Here is a 17,983-nt window from a genome sequence, read left to right as displayed (position 1 = left end):
CGGTTGCAAGAGAACCTAGGTGTGAAATTTCAACACAGTTCACAAAGAATGAAAGGTTTGATTGGGAGCTAACAGCACTATAATATAGCCTTTAAAAAAGCTAGTCACACACACAAACCCGCAAAAAAAGATAAAATAGAGAGGATGGGGAGGCGTACTTTTTTTTTTTTTTAATGCTGCTTCTACATGTCATCTTTTTCCCCCAGGTAATGGAGCAGTGATAAAAAACAGACTTTTAATACTTAACCCACAAGTTTCCTTGTGGATTTGCTTTATTATAGAGAGAGTGTAAAATGCAACTGTCAGTCAAATAAAAAGAACAATTTTTCATTTGTTTAAAACACATCATGCTCAATATTATCCAATTGCATTTACCTATAGTTAGACATTTCAAGCATTATAAAGAAATCAGGGAGGGGGAAGGATCCTAGAACAATAACTTCAGTACAGTTCAAAACGGAATGTCCCGCAGGTCAATTAAAAATGTCAAGAAAAAATAGCTTTACTTCCCGTTATTATTATTTTTTTCTCCTTTAAAAATACACTGTTATCTGTACAAGAAAACACTACAAGTAAACATTGGAAACCATAATATCCCTTTTATTAAATCAAAAAAGTATTCAGCGGCATACCTGGGGTTAATACTAGATTTATTTATTTTTTTATTTCTCTAGGTAAAATTTCAACAAATATTAAGATAAGAAAATACTTATAAACGAACAAAAAAAATTGAGGGGTGGGGGAAAGCAAACACACACACACACCCTGGAATTAAAAAATAGTTACTACTATTTTATATGACTTAATGTTCCACAGTGTTTGTTAAAAGTACTAATAATAGCAGTTTTATCTTAATATTAAAAATAAGAGTATTTATTTCTGAAATAGACAAAAAGTATTTTGTTTTTGTGTGTTTTTTGTTTTAGACAAAGCTTGGAGGTCTTAGATACGCAGATGCAACCAGAAAATGGAGAACATGGAAAGCAGAATAAAATTGCTAAAAAAAAATTAAACACATCTTTTTATATTACCCCTTTAGATCTCTAAAAATTATACAGCCCCCCCCTACAAAAATTCCCCCCTTGATAACCAGCCTGACAGCAAACAGTAACTGTCTTGATAAAAGAATTCACACAATTAATTACAATAACATACCATAGTTCAGTTTCTTTTCTTAAAAATGCAATAAAATAAAAAAGAGCCAAGATACAAGAAATTAGAAGTCATATATTTAATGAATTTACATATTTAAGAATATTTAAATACTGTTTTTCAAAAATTTCTTACTTTTTTTTAATTTGTTACATATCACCTAAGACTTCCAAGCCTTTTTTTGTTACAACAGAAAAGATTTAAACAAGGTGGAAGAAAGGGGGTGGAATACACACAATAAGAGGGGGGGCGGGGACTAAAAACACTTGTTGAAATGTCACAGCTCTGGGGTAAGATTCGATGATGGTTATTCTCTGGCTTCTCCCCCCAACCCCCAAAAAAGGACCCTGGAGTTTCACTTATTTTCTTACTCTCTCTCTTCTTTTCCTTATAAATTTGGAAAACAAACAAAAAAGCCTCCCCAAAATAATTAACATTTCCCCAAAACAGATTACCCAGCAAAGTCCATAAAGTTAAGTACATTACTAATTGTTCCTGATTCTTAGAAAAAAGTTCAGTGTAGATTATCCTAACAACTAGTGTTTCACCAAAAAAACCAAAGCAAGATTTCTTCATCAAAATGGTGCAAATCTAGAAACCCTCTGTTACAAAAAGGTTTGTTTCCACAATGATTCTGAGAGAGCAAGAGAGAGAAAAGGGGGGGGGCAGGGAGGGGAAAATAACAAACAAAGAAGAGTCAAGGATGTTGTTCTACTGCTCCTGCAAAGGGGGGGAAGGGGGGGAGGGAAGAGAGAGACAAAATGAAAAACCAATGTTAAGAAAGAAAACTTTCAAGAACATTTTAGAACACAAGAACCACCTTGCTGGATCAGACCGGGAAGGCACACCTAGTTTAGAGGTGGCTAACCAGTGTGGATTTCCAGATGTTGTTGGGCTGCAATTCCCACCTGCTCCAGTGAGCATGGTCGGTGCTCAGGTGTGATGGGAACGAGTCTTGCAACAGTTAGAAGGCCACAGGGTCGCCCTTCCCTGATCTGAGCAACAGCTTCCCTGCTGCATGCAAGAGGTGGAAGGATGCCTCTGTCTGGAAGAGTCATTATTTTGGGGGAATGGCAGCAGCTCCCAGCTCTAGGTGGAGATGCCAGTGGGCATCGAACCTGGGAACTTCTACATACTATCTGAGAGCCAACTATCTGATTTATAGAAGACACCTGAAGACAGCTCTGTAACGGGGAGTTTTAAATGTCTGATGCTTTAGTATGTTTCAACATATGCTGTGAGCCGCACAGAGTGGGTGGTTTATAAATTAAATTAAAATAAATAAAATAAAAATTCAAAGTAGATGCTCTACTACTGAGTTACAGTCCCTCGGGGTGAGGGCTTTAAGGCAGGGGAGTGGGTAAGAGCACCCCCTCTTCTCCAATTAGGAGACATCTACCACTGGCCTCTGCACAGAAATGTAGCGGGTGGCAATTCTCAAGTATTCCATGCTACCTCACACCACCTTAAAAAGCTAAAGTGTACGAGCAAAGTGTGACTTCAATTTCAATTCAGAAAAGAGGAGTGCAAACAAACCTCAGCTCTCAGAAAATTTGGGAAAACAGAAAACCAGCTGCTTGCCAGCAGGGAGCCCATTACTTGGAAACACAAGCTGCACTATTAACATTCTGGCCTTTGCTTTCACCAGGTCCAGAAGAGGCTAAGCCAAGTTTGGAAAACTTCACATAAGAAGAGCCAGCTGAATGAGGCTAATGGTCCTTCTAGTCTAGCCTCTGGTTCTCAGTGGTCACATGGATGCCTGTGGGAAACATGATTTGAGCACAAGCCCTTTCTCCTCCTGCAGCTTCCAGAAACTGGTATTCAGAAGTGCCACTGCTTCTGTGGAGGCAGAGCATAACCATCATGGCAAGTAGCCATTGATAGCCCTTCTCCACGAATTTGCCCAATCCTCTTTTAAAGCCATCCAGGTTGGTGACCATCACTGCCCCCTGTGGGAGTGAGTTCCACAGTTTCACTATGCCCCGTGTGAAGAAGTCCTTTCCTTTCATCTGTCCTGAATCTTCCAATGTTCAGCATCACTGGCTGTCCATGAGTTCCAGTGTTATGAGAGAGGGGGGGGGACACCTAAGTTTCAAGTTTAAACAAAGTTAAACTTTGGTAAACTAGGCTTGGAAAGCAGTCACCCCTTGCAGAAAACATTTCAAAAACTGGGAGGTGATTCTTTGGGAGCGGGCAGTTGCTGATATGTCACAAGCGATCTTGTAAAATACACAGGGCTGGTTGTTTCTGTGAAATTATTTCATGACTAAACTATGCAAGGAAACAGCTATCAGGAAGAAGGGTGTAGATACAGCAGAGAGAAGCGAGACCCACCTGGTTGTGGGCCTGGCCTTGCCCTAATGTCTGCCCATAATAAGCAGCCTGCTGTCTGTAATACTCTGCCCAGGCCATCGTGTAGTCAGGCTGGGAGCTGGCTTGAGACACAGCAGTGGCAGCGTGACCTGGAGGGATAGGAGGTGGAGAAAGAACAAAAAAGAGTCAAGCGTCAGAGGAAGCAAGTAAGAAAATACTCAAATGCACCCACCAAACCCTGATCCCGCCCCTTTCCATGACCCAGGGCAGGCATCCTTTAATCATGATTAGTCGTCTCCCCCCCCCAACAACCCCCAGGGTTAAGATCCCAAACATGCACAATAAGCATGTCCTCAGCCCAGAACCTTGGAGAGCTACTGACAGTGTCTGACTCAGAGAACATCCGCTTCTTATATTCCTACTTAAATCAGACTCGTGAGGACTAGAATCTTTATTTTTAGGAGAAAGGCAACAACACTGTGGTAGAGCATCTGTTTTGCAATACAGAAGGTGCTAGGTTTAATCCATGATGATTCAGGTCCCAAATACCTGGAAGATTACCTCCATACTCTACAGATACTTTCTTGGTTGCTAAGACTGGTTGCAAGAGAAATGATGAGAGCAGAAAACCCCTTACACATTGCATTCACAGACCTGATGAAGGCCTTTGATCTAGTCAACCAAAGAGACTCTTCACATAGCTTAACAAGACAGTATGTCCACATAACCTCCACAAGATCATTGTGTCCTTCCACAAAGAACAGGTGTAGCACCGTCCAGAAACCAGCTCATCCTCCAGTGACTTCCCTATAAAGAGTGGTTTGAAGAAGGGCTGTGCTCTCAACCCCAACTCCCTTTGACATATTCTTCTTCTTGTTACTCTCACATGAGTTCAGTTCAACTGCAGACGGTGTGTACATCCACTCAAGGAGCAATGGGGGTTTGTTCACCCCGGCAAGTCTCTGCGCCAAGACAAAAGTGTTGCAGGTCCTCATCCAAGATGTTGTTTGCAGATGATGCAGCCTTGACAGCGCACTCTTGAGGAAACTACAGAAACCACCTACCATTTTGCCTGAGTCTGCAGGGAGTTCGGCCTCACCATCAGCCTAGTGAACACCAACATTTTGGGTCAGGATGTCATTAGCACTGGCGACCACATGCTTGAGGTGGTAGATGGTTTTGTCTACCTGGGCTCCACCATAACCAGCAACCTCTCCACTGATGCTGAGCTAGACAAGTGTATTGGCAAGGCAGCTACAGCAATGGCTTGCCTCTCCAAAGGGATATGGGAGAATATGATGCTAACGTCCAATACCAAGATAAAGGTCCACCAAACTTACATACTGAGCTTTATGGTAGTGAGACATGGGCAGCTTACACCTGCCAGAAGTGTAGCTTCAATGCCTTCCACATGCACTACATCAGGAAGGTTTGGGGCATCACGTGTCCAGCAGAGTTTCAAAAGAATATGTGCTCTTCTAGGCAGGCTCCCAAAGGATGTGCTCTACAAGAAGTTGGCATCAGGCACTAGGTCTGTAGGCAGACCAACTGTGTTACAAAGATGTCTGCAAATGTGAACTGAAAGGCTGACAACATCAACCCTGCCATGTGGTAATCCCTAGCAGACAACCACAGTGCCTGGAGACAGTCAGGTCATGGATGAGTAGCAGTGACCAGAGGAGGATTGACCACTGGGAGGAGTGTAGAGACACGAAACGCCATCATGCATCTGCAGCAGCACAACCAGACGCATTCACCTGCCCCAGCTGCAACAAAATATTTTTCTTCCGTTTCGGTTTCTACAGCCAATAGTTTGACTTCACCCCCAAAGGAGCACTCCTTCATTGTCTTCTGAGGTAGACTAGGTGCCAACAAGAATGTTGTAGATGCACTTCTTCATCCTGGGTTTTGACACTTGAGATGTATATTTTTGGAACCCAGCTTATTTCTGTAGTGGCAAGTTGCTTTTAATTTTGTGTTTTAATTCTTGTAACCCACCCTGGGACCTTAGGGTGAAGGGTGGGTAAATTAGTAATAACAACAGCCCACCTGTCCCTGTAACCTGTAAGAAAGGCTAGGTTGAGAAGTAGCGACTGACCCATAGTCACCTAGTGAGCTTCATGGCCAAGTGGGGATTTGAACCCTGGTCTCTCCCAGGTCCTAGTTCAACACTCTTAATTACTGCAACACCTGCCCCCAACCCAACCCATTTTCACTCACTCTGTTTCTTGTAATAGTCCTCCCACGCCTTGCTGTAGTCTGGTTGGCTGTTCTGCTGTTGGCTCTGTTGACCTGTACAAGACACCAAGGAGAGAGGAAAAAAGGAGAAGAAAGAATAATGGGTGGGAGGTGCAGAGAACAGTGCTTCTTACACTTGGGGGTGTTATTGGGTTGTTGTTTTTATTCTGATTATGTATTTTGTGGTTTTATATTTTGATTTTATTCTGTGAACCACCCTGAGACCTCCGACTATAGGGTGGTATATAAATTCAATCAATCAATCAATCAATCAATCAATCAACAACAACAACACAGCAACACAACACATACAAGACTAGCCCTGCATGATAGGCAAGTAGGCCCCCAAAGTAGCTCATGGTGGAGAGTGTACTTCTTCCAAGTATATAATACCAGGAGTTCTCTACCACAACCTGCCCTAGTTTGCTAGTAATGCTAAGCTAAACCATAGCTAAGCACCCAGCTTGGATGGCTTTGAAGGGGGATTAGACAAATTCACAGAGCATAAAGCTATTTGCTTTAACCACTGAATTATGAACCTTCCTCTAAAAAAGCAAACTAAGGTTGTAGTCTTCATAGTTCTGAATAAAGTTCTGAATTAAACAGGAGCACAGGAAGCTGGTTGTTAATGTCTGGCCATTGGTTCATCTAGAGCAGCATTGTGTACTCTGACTGGCAGTGGCTCTCTGGAATTTCAGACAAGCATATTTCCTAGACTCACCTGGAGATTGACCTTGGGACCTTTTGCATGCAAATGATAAGCTCAAATGCTGAGCTGCAACCTGACATGCCCAGAACAGGGTTTATGGAGAAGGCTTCCCTCTAAAGAGCTGGCATTCTAGATTTTTAATGGAAAGCGGGCAATAAAAACTAATAGCACCTTCTGACCACCTAACTACCCCTCCACACCCTGTTGCAATGGGAAGTTTTTGAAGCAGGGTGGTTGTGTGGTGGGGGAAGAGGAGGACAGCGATGTGCAGGGCAGCAAAGTCCTAACTTGAAGAGTGTTGAGGGCAGTTAAAAAGGACTCGACCAAAGCATTCTCTTCCAAGGAGAATGACACAGAGTCTGCAGCAAGCTTGATGGGACATGCTGAAACACTGTGTTCCATGGCAAAGTGTTTTCACCCCACCTAATTTACTGAAGGTGGGGAAATTAAAATCTAGAGGACATGTGGGGGAGGGCTGTGGGGAGAAGAAGGTGCCCCCTCTGCTCAGAGGCAGAAGGGGAAAGAAGCAGGTACTTGTTGTTAGTTCTGATGAGCAGAGCTCTGAGCATGATTCAGTCTCAATCTTAAAGACAATGGAATTATTAGGGTGGAGAGAGTGGGAAGCCCAAGTTAATAGGCTGCTACAGATATGCCTAACACGCAAACCTGAGTTCATGGTTTGTCTTGCTCCAGACAAACCAAAAGCCTAGATCTGGACATAGGGTTAAGCTAAACCATAGCTTTGGTGTGAGTTGTGTGGCAAGCAGGATGACCGGAGGGAGAGGGAGAAGGAATGAAGTGGCTATGATTTTTACAAGTTCCCATATGCACCTGCTTAGCCAAAGTTTAGCTAAAGTGCTAGTAGAAAACTGGGCTGCCGCATGACAGGGAACTCCAGATATTGTATGTTTGAAGTCATGCTTCCTTTACGAGTCCCAGGGTGGGCAACCTGTAGCCCTCCATATACTATTGGACCATGACTCCCATCAGCATAGCCAATGGTAAATGGGAGATGTAGCCCAGTGACATATGGAGAGTAAAAGGTCCCCCACAGCTGACCCAATCAACTTAAACATGGGCGATCCTTGCACCCGTCCCCCTGCAATCTCTACAATTACAATACACTTACTTGGAACCTGCTGCCCAGGCTGTTGCCACGTCGGATAGGTGCCACCCCAACCCTGCGTCATGAACGCCTGAGGACCGCTGTGGAAGACAAGGCCATTAGCAACAGAGGAGTGAAAGGTGGTCCAGGCACATTGGTGAGTTGGGATTAAAGTTTGTTGAAAAGTGTTGAAACAGACCATGCTGTGTAAGAGATTAGGTGTGGATAAGTTTCACTACTGACACATTGGTATAAAAAGGGACTGGTTCCAGTGCAGTATTTTCTTAGAACCTTTCCCATGCCCAGATGCTGCTGTACTACAACTCCCATTAGCCCCAGCAAGCATGGGCAATAGCCAGGAATGGTGGGAGTTAACTCAGGAGAGCTAACAGTCTCCCAACTTGATTTAAGTCAATGGTAAAACGGCCTCCTGCCCAAACAATAATCCAATGGAAGGAACCAATGAGATTTATGACAGGGAAGGGAAGCCCATGCTATGTTTATCAACCTTCTAAGGTTGCATGTGGCGACAGGCATCCCAGTAACACTTGGGAGGGCCACAGTCCCTGCCCCCAACTCCCATCTCCCAGAGCCTCAAAATTACAGATTTTAATTAAGTTCATCAGGGCAGTGCACAGACTTCTTGTTCTTCTGTAAAAGCATTGCAGACCAAGGATGCTGCTCAATGACAATCACACCTACAATCCTATTTGAGGGTGGGGGAGCAGCCTAATGGTGAAGAGAAAGCAGGCAAGTAAACTACTTACTTTTGGTGAGGTGTAGCAGGTGCCTGATTGAAGGGGCTCTGGCCAAAACCTCCAGGACCACCCAGACCAGTACCCTGGAGAAAAAACAAACAGGTAATTTATTCACCACTCTGTCTAGACTTAGTGAGACTGCACCTGAGATTTAAGGTGCTGAGGAAAGCTTCTCGAAGAATTTAATTCTCTTTCATTTTTACAGATTTATAAACAGCTTCACAGCCAGAGGCTGTTCAAAGAGGGGTACAAGATAAAAGTAGGACAAGCAATGCAGAGCCCACTTTATTAAAAAACAAACAGTAAAATCATTCCCTGAAACCACTAAGAGCAATATATCCCTATATTATGAATTCTAGAAAAACAGTAAAAAAACACCTATCTGCATATATGCAATTAATATTACGTAAGGGATTGGGCCGCCCACTGGGTAAGGCCTTCTCAAATAAAAATGCCTTCAAATGGGTGCCTGAGCACTGTGACGTTAGTTGCCTGTCTGATTGCAGCTGGCAATTAATCCCAGAGTTCTTCTGCAAGATGCATAGGACGTGCTGAATGGGGCTGTTGGGTTTCCCCAGCACTGGCTCTAGACCTCAGAACAGTTTCCGCATCTGTACAATGGGAACAATGGTGCCCCAAATCACTTCCTGGGACTCAGCATCCGGCAAAAACACCAACCACCTTTGCAAATAAAAAAAAAGCCTCAAGTACTGAAGGAGAATGACCACGGTGGATGTTTTGATCCTGGTGGGTTTTTTTTATAGAACAGGCATAGGCAAACTCCGGCCCTCCATATGTTTTGGTACTACAATTCCCATCATCCCTAGCTAACAGGACCAGAGGTCAGGGATGATGGGAATTGTAATCTCAAAACATCTGGAGAGCCGGAGTTTGCCTATGCCTGTTATAGACCAATTGGATAGTGATTTTCAAGGGGTTGGACCCTTGGGGTCCTTTTCCAACTCTACAATTATATGATTCTATTATTTCAATACTTATCACTTCTTTCTAGCTGTATACTGTAACAATGACATTGTTTTGCTAGTCTTGTTCTTCATTGGACTGCAATTTCCAAAATATTTTTTTTATTTTAAAAAACAAAGAAGAAAGTAGATGGGGAAGGGAAAGCAACTTACACCAACTTTCTCATCTATGAGATGTCTTGCAAGCTCAATCTGCTGGGAGATGCCCCGAATGGTGAATATCCGTACATTAGGGTCGGTGTTGGGAGGCGGGTTTCTCTGGAGCTCTACATGGGCTCCAGAATGTTGGTTTATGCTCTTGATATTCTCTCCTCCTGCAAAGAAGAAAGAGGGGAGGAAGAAAAAGGAGAGGGAACATGATCAGACTTTTACTTTATATATTTAGCAGTTATCGTGAGTGCATGAAAGAGAAGGAGGAAGGTCCAATCACATGGATTAGTTCTGTCTTCATCACACTGCCATGTCCTTCAACTATCTTGGACTACAATTCCCATCATGCCCCAGTAGCAACAAACACACAGTGATAAACCAGCGTTTCCCAACTTTTTTTTGGCCCACCACCCTGCTCTGTGGTTCTATAAACTCACCCCCAGTGCCCCCTATAAAAAGCATTCTTCAGAACAGCAGTTTGCACAATCCACTAAGAGAGCTAATAACACAATGAAATTCAAAACAGTAACAATTAATGGCATATTTATTCAAAACACAGTTAAAACTATTTAGTTGTAATTTACCCAACATAATTGATTAAACCGATCCAATGATGCCCCCTTCTCAAATAGTCATTTACATCTCACTGCCACCCATTTGCCCCTTAGTGCCCCCCTGAATCTGGCATGATAGTAAATTAAAGAAGGGCTGTATGCTCAGTGGCAGAGCACCTTCCTTGAATGCAGAAAGTGCCAGGGTTAATCCCCAGAATTTCCAGGTAAGGCAGGAAATGTTTGCTGCCTGAAACCATGGAATGGTGCTCCCAATGTCCATATTTAAACCAGCCCTTAATTCAGAACCATGAGGACTGGAATCTTAAGTTCATTTTTAGGGGAAGGACCACAGCTCAGTAGCAGAGCAACTGCTTTGCATGCAGAAGGCCCCAGGTTCAATCCTCACAGGAATCTCCAGGTAGGACTGGGAACATCCCCTGCTTGAAACCATGCTGCCAGTCAGTGTGGATAATACTGAGAAAGATGGACCAGTGGCCTGACTCAGCATAAATCAGCTTGCTATGTCCTGAATTGGTAGCCAGTGCAGATTAGAAGGAAACGGGTAGGTTAGAAGAGAGCAACCCCTCAGGGGACCTAATCTGCAGCTTCCTTTTGTAGGTGAATAAGCAGGTGAACGGACACTGGTGCAATCAGCTGCTCCCTCACGGTGAAATCATGCACCCAGAGCACAATTTATCCCAGCAAATTCCCAGAAGAGATCTTTGGTTATCTGAGGAAGACCTGGTGGGATGTCTGCCGATAGTGAAGGAAACTCTGAAGATGCTACCTTTGTTTTGTTTTTTAAAAATGAGTGTGAAACAGTAGCAGCTTGTACTAGGGTGGAGCACGACTAATGAAAGTTTGGTTTGACTTGGCGGGCCAGGAGGAGAAAAAGGCAGCAGCACACATACGGTCTTGGAGGAGGGTCTCCGTCTCTTAATGAAATTTGCTTAACAAAGGCAGCGGCTACAATGGGCCAATTCTTCTTCTGTCGGAATTTCACACAAGAGGGGAGGTTAGCCTCAGCTTGGAGAGAGGGAGACAAAAGGGGTGGGGAGTTGTGATATGCTTGACCCCTCCTGGTCCTGGATACAGCCACCAGTCAAAACCCAAGGCAACAGGGTGGAGAGGGCACTCTGCCGATCCAAGCGGACAAAACCAATTAGTTGAGCATCTGCGGCAGCTTGCTCTGTTCCGCCAACTCCCTTTCCGATGGGTTAGCGCAAGTAACTGGAGCAAATCCCAAGCTGGCAGCCACCAGGCATAAACACGCTCGCTGAGTTGATATCCATGAAAAAGCAAGCAATTCCACCTAGCATGGAACGAAACAGCTGCTGCTTCTCCTGACTCTTAAGAAAACCATCCAATCTGACCGAATGTATAAGAAGAGCCTCACGGCTGGATCAGGCCAGCGGCCCACCGAGGCTAGCATTCTGTTCTCACAGTGGCTATTCTGTTCTCACAGTAGCCCCAGCGAGGAAACCCTCAAGCAAGACTTCAGCGCAAGAACATTCTCTCCCCCTCCTACAGTTTGCAGCAACTGGTGTTCAGAAGCATTGCAATCAAGCAAATGGTTAAAAAAATCTTCCTGGACTATAAACAATTCAGGCTTCGAGCAGTAGATTAGATGTTATTTTATTACAATCATAACCTGCCCCAACTCCCAAAAGGAAGCCAGGGCAGCAAACATACCTGTGATTAAAAATAATAATTAAAAAATGAAAAGAAAATGTAAGTAAGATGTTTAACAACTTCTAAAAAGATTAGAATGTCTAAAAAACACATTTATGAACAGACTTTACCAAATCATTCCTCTCTGGATAGCCTGCCAAAATGGAAAGGTTTGCAGGGAGATGGTACCTGCCTAATGTCAAGAGACAGGGAGTTCCAAAGGACCTCCCCACACTAGAGGAACAACTCATAATGAAAACAGAGCAGAGACTGTGTGGCTGTTGTAGAAGTGGAAATTCTACAGACTGAAGGGACTTGGCACACTTCCATTTACATCTATTACACACACACAAATGCAAGCTTGTGAAGGAGCAAAGTTGAAGCAACAGCCTTTTCATGGACATGCATGCTTTTTTCAGCATTCACAATTTTAAAAATGGTGGGGCACGTATTGTCACCATAAACCCCCTCCCTTCCCCGTGATCAACAGGCACCGCCAGCTTTACGTTTTGGGGGAGTCTTTGGGCAAGGCTGCCTCCGCGGGGGCCCCTCCTTCAGTGAGCGCCTTCCCTCTGCATTCAGGATCGATCTTTGGTTTGTTACTACCAACACAGTTCATTCGTAAGCAATACAATTCCAAAGGGACTTTGCTAAAAAGAGGACTTAAGGCATTATCCTGCAGCTCAATTTACTAAGTCATCACATCGCTCAAAAACAGCCCGTCAGTTAAAATCGGCTCATAATGAAACGCCGCCAGCGAGCCCACTATTTGAAATACGTTGTTTCAAAACATGACGTTAGGATGTCATGAAACTTAAATACACCATTATCCTCTTTCTTTTAGGAAGCTTCTTGTTTGGATGTTAAATGTGTAAGTGAGCGTCACCTTTTCCCCCCTCTGCCCCTTGAGAAGTCCACCCATCGGCCTTGGACCTTTTGCCCTCCCAGAGGCATTCAAAAGGGGAATCTCACTCCCAAAGACATTTCCTTCGAGGAAGGAGAAATGAGGACAGATAATTAGCCCGCTACTCAATAAAACGCCTGCTTATCCCTCTCAGTGCCGCGTTAATTTGAGTATGAGATTCTTTGAATAGAAAACAGAAAAAAAGAGTGTGGTTCTCCGTTTCAAAATAATTAAATTCTTTCTATGGGCTAGGAGTGAGGAATTCTGCAAGGCTGGCTGGGGACAGACTACTGATCTCTCAATAGAGGAGAAAAGCGGTACAATGGAGGCAGTGATTGGTCACAGACTCACTTTTGTCTGACCACTGCCTCTGGTCAAAACCAAGTTTTGCAGCGTTCTCTCCCTTGCCGCCGAAAGCACTACAAAAACCCACAAACACTGAATGGAGGAAATATTTGTTGCTGCAAATATGAAAATACACCACAGGCACTGACGGTGAGTTTCAACTCTCTGGGAAAGTCTAGCTTCCTCCCATCCCCATTCTGAGCAACTCTCAACCCACACAGAGGAAGCGCCTTCAAGGGCAGCACAATTATGAGGGGGGATGACATGACGTTGTGCTGCCCAATGCCAGAAGTTTCGCCTCTGTTCACAAGCGAGGGTCACCCGCTTCGAACATGGCGCCTTTCTGCACAGACTCATTCAACAGGAGAGCTTCCATTCTTCCAGCTGACCATGGATGCATGTGGGTGCGTGGGGGAGCGACCGAGCAGGCGAGGCCCCCCGCAGCTGGACGTGAAATTGTAAAGCAATTAATCAAACGGGGCTAAAAGGCAATGTTGACAAGAGAAGGGGCTGGCCACGCTATCTGTCAAGACTGCTGCGTTTATCATGGAAATCCAATGGGGCCCCGGAGAGGCAGCTGTCTGTCTCTGCAGCAGTGGCACACATAGGAGGGAGGAAGACTTGACCACTGCAGAATGGGCTGGCCCCAGACCTCAACGCCACCGTTACCCTTTTAGAAAAGGAGGACCAGGCTTACCGCCACTTGACCCCCAGAGTAACGATTATATAGTGAGGGTATTTAAAAGTAGACCAAAAAAATGAAAACTGATACAGAAATGTAATGAGCTGCAGACTGGAAAAATGAGAGAACGTAACTGGCAGTTCCAACTAGTCCACACATTTACCTGATATATTTACAGCCTATGTTCCGCAGTCTTAAAGGGTTGTGAGCAGAGAGGCACTCTTGGTCCCTGCTACTGTAAGACACAGATTCCCTTTCCCTGGAAACTCAATGCCCAAGTCTAGGTGTCACCTGGAATCTCTGGAACTGCTGCTGCTGGGCAGCGGTCACAGTGTTGGACATAAGAGCAAGTAGGGGACCTAGTTCAAATCCCCTCCCATCTACGAAGCTCACTATCTTGCTTATCAGGGTTCTTATCGAAGGAGGGGGGGCTGTTTCATGTACCTGAGGCTCCTCTGAAGCAGGACAAAAAGATAGCAAATAAATACTGTCCCAAAAATGTATTCTTAAAGCAGCAGATCCTGAACCCCATGAAAGAAAAGGAGCCAGGCAGGTCACTCAAGGGAATTTCAGTCTGCTGGCCACCACAGAAAAGGTCCTGCACATTGCACCTCTGTCAGCTGGCTGGGTTTTTTGTTTTGTTTTTAAAGAAAAACCCCAGAAGGCAGCTTGAGCGTGTAGGCCAGTTTCCACTGGGAGAGGGCAAAGAGATGCTATTGATTGATTGCCTTTATATCCTGCATTTCTTCCAAGTTGGGATTTGGCTTCCAACACTTAAAAACATCATTATAAAATACAGTAGCACCTCGGCTTACATTACCCTCAGGTAACGTAAACTTCGGGTTGTGAAAGCGGCTAACCCGGAAGTGTTTCGCTGCGCACACATGTCCAGAAGCGCTCTACCACGCCGCGCACATGTGCAGAAGCGTTCCCTCCGGTTGTGGAAACCTCAGGATCCGACCAGAGCTCTGGAATGGATCCCGTCCACAACCGGAGGTATCACTGTGCAAAGTAATAAAAAGAAACTAGTTAATAACAATAGCTATAATACATCCAAACACATGGATGTGTTTGGATTAAAACCAGCAATTCAAATCTAGTTTGCCTCAACAGCAGCCCAGTGATCAGCATTCCCTACTCCTGAGTTTCCAAAGGTCCACTTGAGCAAGGAAATCTTAGCTTGCCAGTGGAAGGAAAACAAAGAGGGAGTCAGTCTGACCTCTTGGGAGGAACTCCACAATATGGAATAAGCCACCAAGAAGTCTCCCTCTCGTGTCACCACCAACCATGTCTCTGATGCTGATGGAAGACTGGAAGAAGGCTGACACCAGAAGACTGGAAAAACTTCCAATATCTGGCAATGCAGAACTATCTCCCACCTTTAAAGCACAGAGTTTTAAGATTTCCATGCATTGAGTTCTGCTTCCTACAGTCGGTTGGACTAGATGCCCCTTGGGTTCCTTTCAACTTTACAATTCTATGATTCATGCTGCTTACCTTTGCCTATGACCAGGCCGCATTTGTCAGCTGGCACTGTGTAGGTGATTTCATGCATGCCTCCAGGGGTCCCAACACTCCAGTCTCCGCGGCTGCGCCCTCTTCCCCGAGCCACAGTGAGGCTTCCAAAACCATCACGCTCCTTGAAGAAGAAAGAGGGCACACCTGTTAACATGTTTACGGTCCTCCTGGGACTTGCCGTTTGCTGCATCGCCATACATTCAGACAACAGACTTGCTGCCCAATGGATGCATTGAGTCGCTTAAAATCAAAATTTGCCAACCTGGTGCCTGCCTGATGTTTTGGTCTACAACCCCCATCAGCAGCCCCTGCTTTAATAGCAAGACCCAGTGAAACCACAAGGATTCTACACTCAGCCTCAATATCTGTGTTTACAAGTCCCTCCCATCCTGGGTAAGGGGCAACAAGTTTGTTGGCCTTCTGTGACTGTGGTGTGGACCAGCTGCTCTCCAAGGTCTTGATTTCTGACAGAAAGTGGGGTCATCCTCCTTTCCAAGTTTCTAGTCAAGGGAAATAGGTTTGAAAATAGGAAGTCAATGTCCAAGTGTTGCAATTTTTGGACAGGTATTTTGCCAAATGATTTTCAGATTAAATTTACTGCACCAGCATTCACCAGGGTGAGCAGCCAACTTAAGGACGTGTGAATTACCATATTTATCTGTGTATAAGACTAGGTTTTTTTTACCAAAATATTAGGTTTAAAATTGGGGCTCGTCTTATACATGGGTAGTGCTGAGGGGTGTTTTCTTAATCTGGAGTCCCCCAAAACAGGGCAACACGGAAAAATACGGCAATTTGCTCTAAAGTCTCTTGCTAGTATGCGGAAGAGATGACAACATCCATGTTTCTCAGCTTCAATATATGCAAATGAATGAAAGGTGGCATCAGCCAACCTGATAACTCATCCAGCTGGTGAATTTCCCCCCTCAAAAATCACCACTGAAGTATGTAACTGCCAACACTACCAGCACTTATAGGAGAAGGGTCATGGCTCAGTGGTAGAGCACTTAGCTTTGCATGTAGAAGGTCTCAGGTTAACTCCCCAACAGCTCCAGGCATAGCTTGGAGTGACTGCCAGAAAACCCCAAGAGCTGCTGCCAGTCAGTGTAGACAATACTGAGCAAGATGGACCAGTGCTCTGACTCAGCAGAAGTTAGTTCTTATTCAATTCAACCTTTTATTCAGAACTGTATGAGGACTAGAATCTTACTTAATTTTGAGGTGAAGGGCCATAGCTCAGTGGTACAGAACTTGCTTTGCCTTCAGAAGATCCCAGCTTCAATCCTTGGCATATCTCCCGGTGGGACTGGCATGAATTGCCCAGTCTAATACCCTGGACAACTGCTACCAGTCAGCATGGATAATATTGAACTATAATATTGAGCTACATAAACCAATTGTCTGATTCAGTGTATTATTATTATTATTATTATTATTATTATTATTATTATTATTATTTATTCCCCACCCATCTGGCTTGGCCTCCCCAGCCACTCTGGGCTGCTTCCAACAAAATATTAAAACAGAATAAAACATCAAACATTAAAAACTTCCCTAAACAGCTTTGTGTAGGGTTAGGGCCACAGTTAAATAGCAGAATGTCTGCTTAGAATGCATAAGGTTGCAGTTTCAATCCCCCTAATGGCATATCCAGGTAGGGATGGGAATGTTCCCCTGCCTGAAAGCCTGGAGAGCTGCTGCCAGTCAGTGTAGAAAGCACCAATCCAGACAGATCAGTGGCCTTACTCTGCATCTGAAACTTTCCTATGTCCCACCTACCTGTGCAGTGATAATGAGTTCGTTGATTATGTGAGCTGCGTGCTGACACCGATCCGGAAGGCCCATGACCTGCGCGACTCTTTCCGGACTAATCCCATCATCTGTGGAGCAAGAGGAGACAGACCTTAAATTAAATACAAACACAAAGTGGGAAAAAGCAGGGAGGAAGGAGCTTCCCATGAGAGAAGGGAAATAAACAAGCCACATGGTCACTCAGTGCCACCAATATATGCACATCTGGCTCATGCAAGACTATACAGAACCACCATTCTCAATACAGACAGAACTTAAAATGGGAGAATACTTTTATGATTTGTAAATGGAATCTCTGTCTGTGTTAATACTTTATCATCTCTTTGGAGTTGTGTTGTATCTTTGTAATTTGGTCCTTCAAGGCTGTGACACTTTAGGGTTTACTTTTAATTCTTCATTTTAGTTACTTTTTGTTATGTCTGCATTTTTGTTGTTAACAAATCAATAAAACCAACCAATCAATAAAAAATAAAATTTTTAAAAGGGATAATACATGCCTCCAGGATTATAGCTGAGGAAGCAATATTTACATGGTGGCAACAAGAAACTCAGGGGCAAAATCTCCCAGAGGAAAGGACTGCCACATCACAGGAGGAATTTAAGGCTATGCAAGCTGGCACTGGAGAAAAAACAAAATATGATACCTTGGAACAGAACCTGCCCTTGCGCCAGGCATATTCTAAGACTGGCTTACAATTTTTGTAATTGTTTTAACATTTTTATTGTGTGATGTTATTTAATGCTTTTATTTAAAATGCAACATACGCTGGTGAAATTAAGCTCCTGTTGCTTTGGACTGATTTACAGTGCCCCCGTCCAAGCGTTCCCTTGTGCTCTGATCCCCTCCCCAGATCTTTGGCTATGGGCCTTGCACCGAAATGAGATGGGGATGCGACTGTAAGCTCAGGGGTGCAACACCTGCTCTGTGTACAGAAAGCTCCTGGGTTCAATACTCCTGCCATTTGGTGGTGGCAGTACTGAGTTCAGTGAACCGACTTTGTATAAAGACTATGTTCTCAACTTTAGGAAAGGGGCGTAGCTTGGTGGCAGGCTCAATTCTCAGCATTTCCAGATACAGCCGAGAATATC

General features: G+C 44.3%; 1 protein-coding gene across 8 annotated transcripts in view; it reads right to left on the bottom strand.

Annotated features, from left to right (window-relative positions):
* Positions 1 to 233: 233 nt before the first annotated feature.
* FUBP3 (far upstream element binding protein 3) overlaps positions 234 to 17,983 on the bottom strand; it is a 61,013-nt gene continuing 43,263 nt past the window's right edge. For all 8 annotated transcript variants that reach the window (XM_082207363.1, XM_082207366.1, XM_082207359.1 and 5 more), the window contains 8 exons: positions 16,862 to 16,962; positions 15,062 to 15,203; positions 9,412 to 9,572; positions 8,285 to 8,358; positions 7,542 to 7,618; positions 5,686 to 5,757; positions 3,487 to 3,614; positions 234 to 1,872 (listed from right to left, as the gene is read on the bottom strand). In XM_082207363.1, coding sequence (XP_082063489.1) covers positions 1,864 to 1,872; positions 3,487 to 3,614; positions 5,686 to 5,757; positions 7,542 to 7,618; positions 8,285 to 8,358; positions 9,412 to 9,572; positions 15,062 to 15,203; positions 16,862 to 16,962 — 764 coding nt within the window. In that variant the 3' untranslated portion in view covers positions 234 to 1,863. The remainder of the gene's footprint in view (positions 1,873 to 3,486; positions 3,615 to 5,685; positions 5,758 to 7,541; positions 7,619 to 8,284; positions 8,359 to 9,411; positions 9,573 to 15,061; positions 15,204 to 16,861; positions 16,963 to 17,983) is intronic.

Source organism: Podarcis vaucheri, assembly GCF_965113315.1.
Source record: "Podarcis vaucheri genome assembly, chromosome: Z".
In the NCBI taxonomy this organism is placed as follows: domain Eukaryota; kingdom Metazoa; phylum Chordata; class Lepidosauria; order Squamata; family Lacertidae; genus Podarcis; species Podarcis vaucheri.
Note: the sequence above shows the minus strand (reverse complement) of the source record. Positions and strands in the feature narration are given on the sequence as shown.